General features: G+C 45.3%; 1 protein-coding gene across 1 annotated transcript in view; it reads right to left on the reverse strand.

The window, feature by feature from the left end:
* Positions 1-1,281, reverse strand: part of LOC106534682 (protein shisa-9) — a gene marked incomplete at its 5' end in the record, with an annotated part of 32,462 nt that continues 31,181 nt past the window's right edge. Inside the window, 1 exon segment of the mRNA XM_014031388.1 lies at positions 1-799. Within this exon segment, the coding sequence (XP_013886842.1) occupies positions 294-799 (506 nt within the window).

The following is a 1,281-nucleotide window of genomic DNA, read 5'->3' on the forward strand; positions in this document are numbered from 1 at the left end:
AACCAGAAGACAGGTTTTAATGAAACTGTCGATGTGTAGGTGAGATTTTCATTTTGAGGGTACAGCTCCACATCCCTACTGTGAAAAAAACTACAACTGAACCCAACAAACAGATTTTAACTTCAATCTTGAAGATCTGGAGAAGCAGAGACGCTTCATGTTCCTCCTAAATCTGACTCCTTGCCAATTATTCAGTATATTGGAGTCTCCTTGTTTAATCGAAACATGATCCAAAGTCTGTCCTTCGATTGATGATCAAGTCTGTTGTGTTGAATATGGTGTGTGTGAGGCTCTCAGACTGTCACCTCTGTAGCACTGTGGGTGGAGTAGCTCTTCTGCCTGCCATGGGGGTAATAGGATGACTGAGACGTGTGCTGTTGCCCCTGCCCCGCTCCATACGTCCCTTCGTAGGGCCGATTAAAGACCTCAGCCATGTTTTCTGAGCTCTGCTGCCTCCGTGTCGAGCCGCCGTGTCTCCGAGTAGAGCCGTGGAAGGAAGAGGAGGAGGTGTGTGCCGGAGCAGAGGTCTGCCTCTGGACGTGGCGACCGGCCGGCTCCCAGGCTTTGAAAGCCGAGTTAGAGAGGAAGGGGTGTGTGGTGGTCTTTGGGAGGCGTGAGTGCTCCAGGTGAGTAGAGGGGATGGAGATGGAGAGAGGGGTGTGCATGATGTGGTGTGATGGCAGGGGCTGGTGGATGTAGGACTTCTCTTTGGGCTGTACGGGAGGCGGTGCTGCAGGCTGGTACTGAGAGAAGTCCATGATGGGGAAGCTCTTGTAGTAACTCCGGGAAGCAGTTTCAGCTGCAGACATGAGAAAAAGAAGAGACCGTTAACACCCGGTGCTTAACTGAATCCAGTTTTGTCTGGGGTTTCTGGGGCATTACTAGGCCAGTTTAAAGTGGTTGCATCATCTTTTTTCTTTTTTTCCACTCGGCAGGAGCATACATGTCAAGTTGTACAGATTGTCTGTAATTTACACAGATTTTACCTCATTTTGCAGGTATATGGATGTATGGAGCACTCTCACAGATATTTTCATGTTTTACTGATTTTTTTCAAAAACTCAGTTTCAATTTTATTTAAAAGGATCCATGATTAGTTGTAACATTAGACTTTATTTGATAAATATTTGTTTTAACTGTAAAATAAAGACTGTAAAAATACTGTAGGCTGTTTAGTTTTGTAAATTTTTAAAAATATATTTTAACACAGATGGAGCCATTTTATTTCCACACAAAGCATTCTGGGTAAATGATGACGTGGATAGGTCCTCGGTGCGAGGC

This window comes from Austrofundulus limnaeus, unplaced genomic scaffold, assembly GCF_001266775.1.
Source record: "Austrofundulus limnaeus strain Quisiro unplaced genomic scaffold, Austrofundulus_limnaeus-1.0 Scaffold1243, whole genome shotgun sequence".
In the NCBI taxonomy this organism is placed as follows: Eukaryota; Metazoa; Chordata; class Actinopteri; order Cyprinodontiformes; family Rivulidae; genus Austrofundulus; species Austrofundulus limnaeus.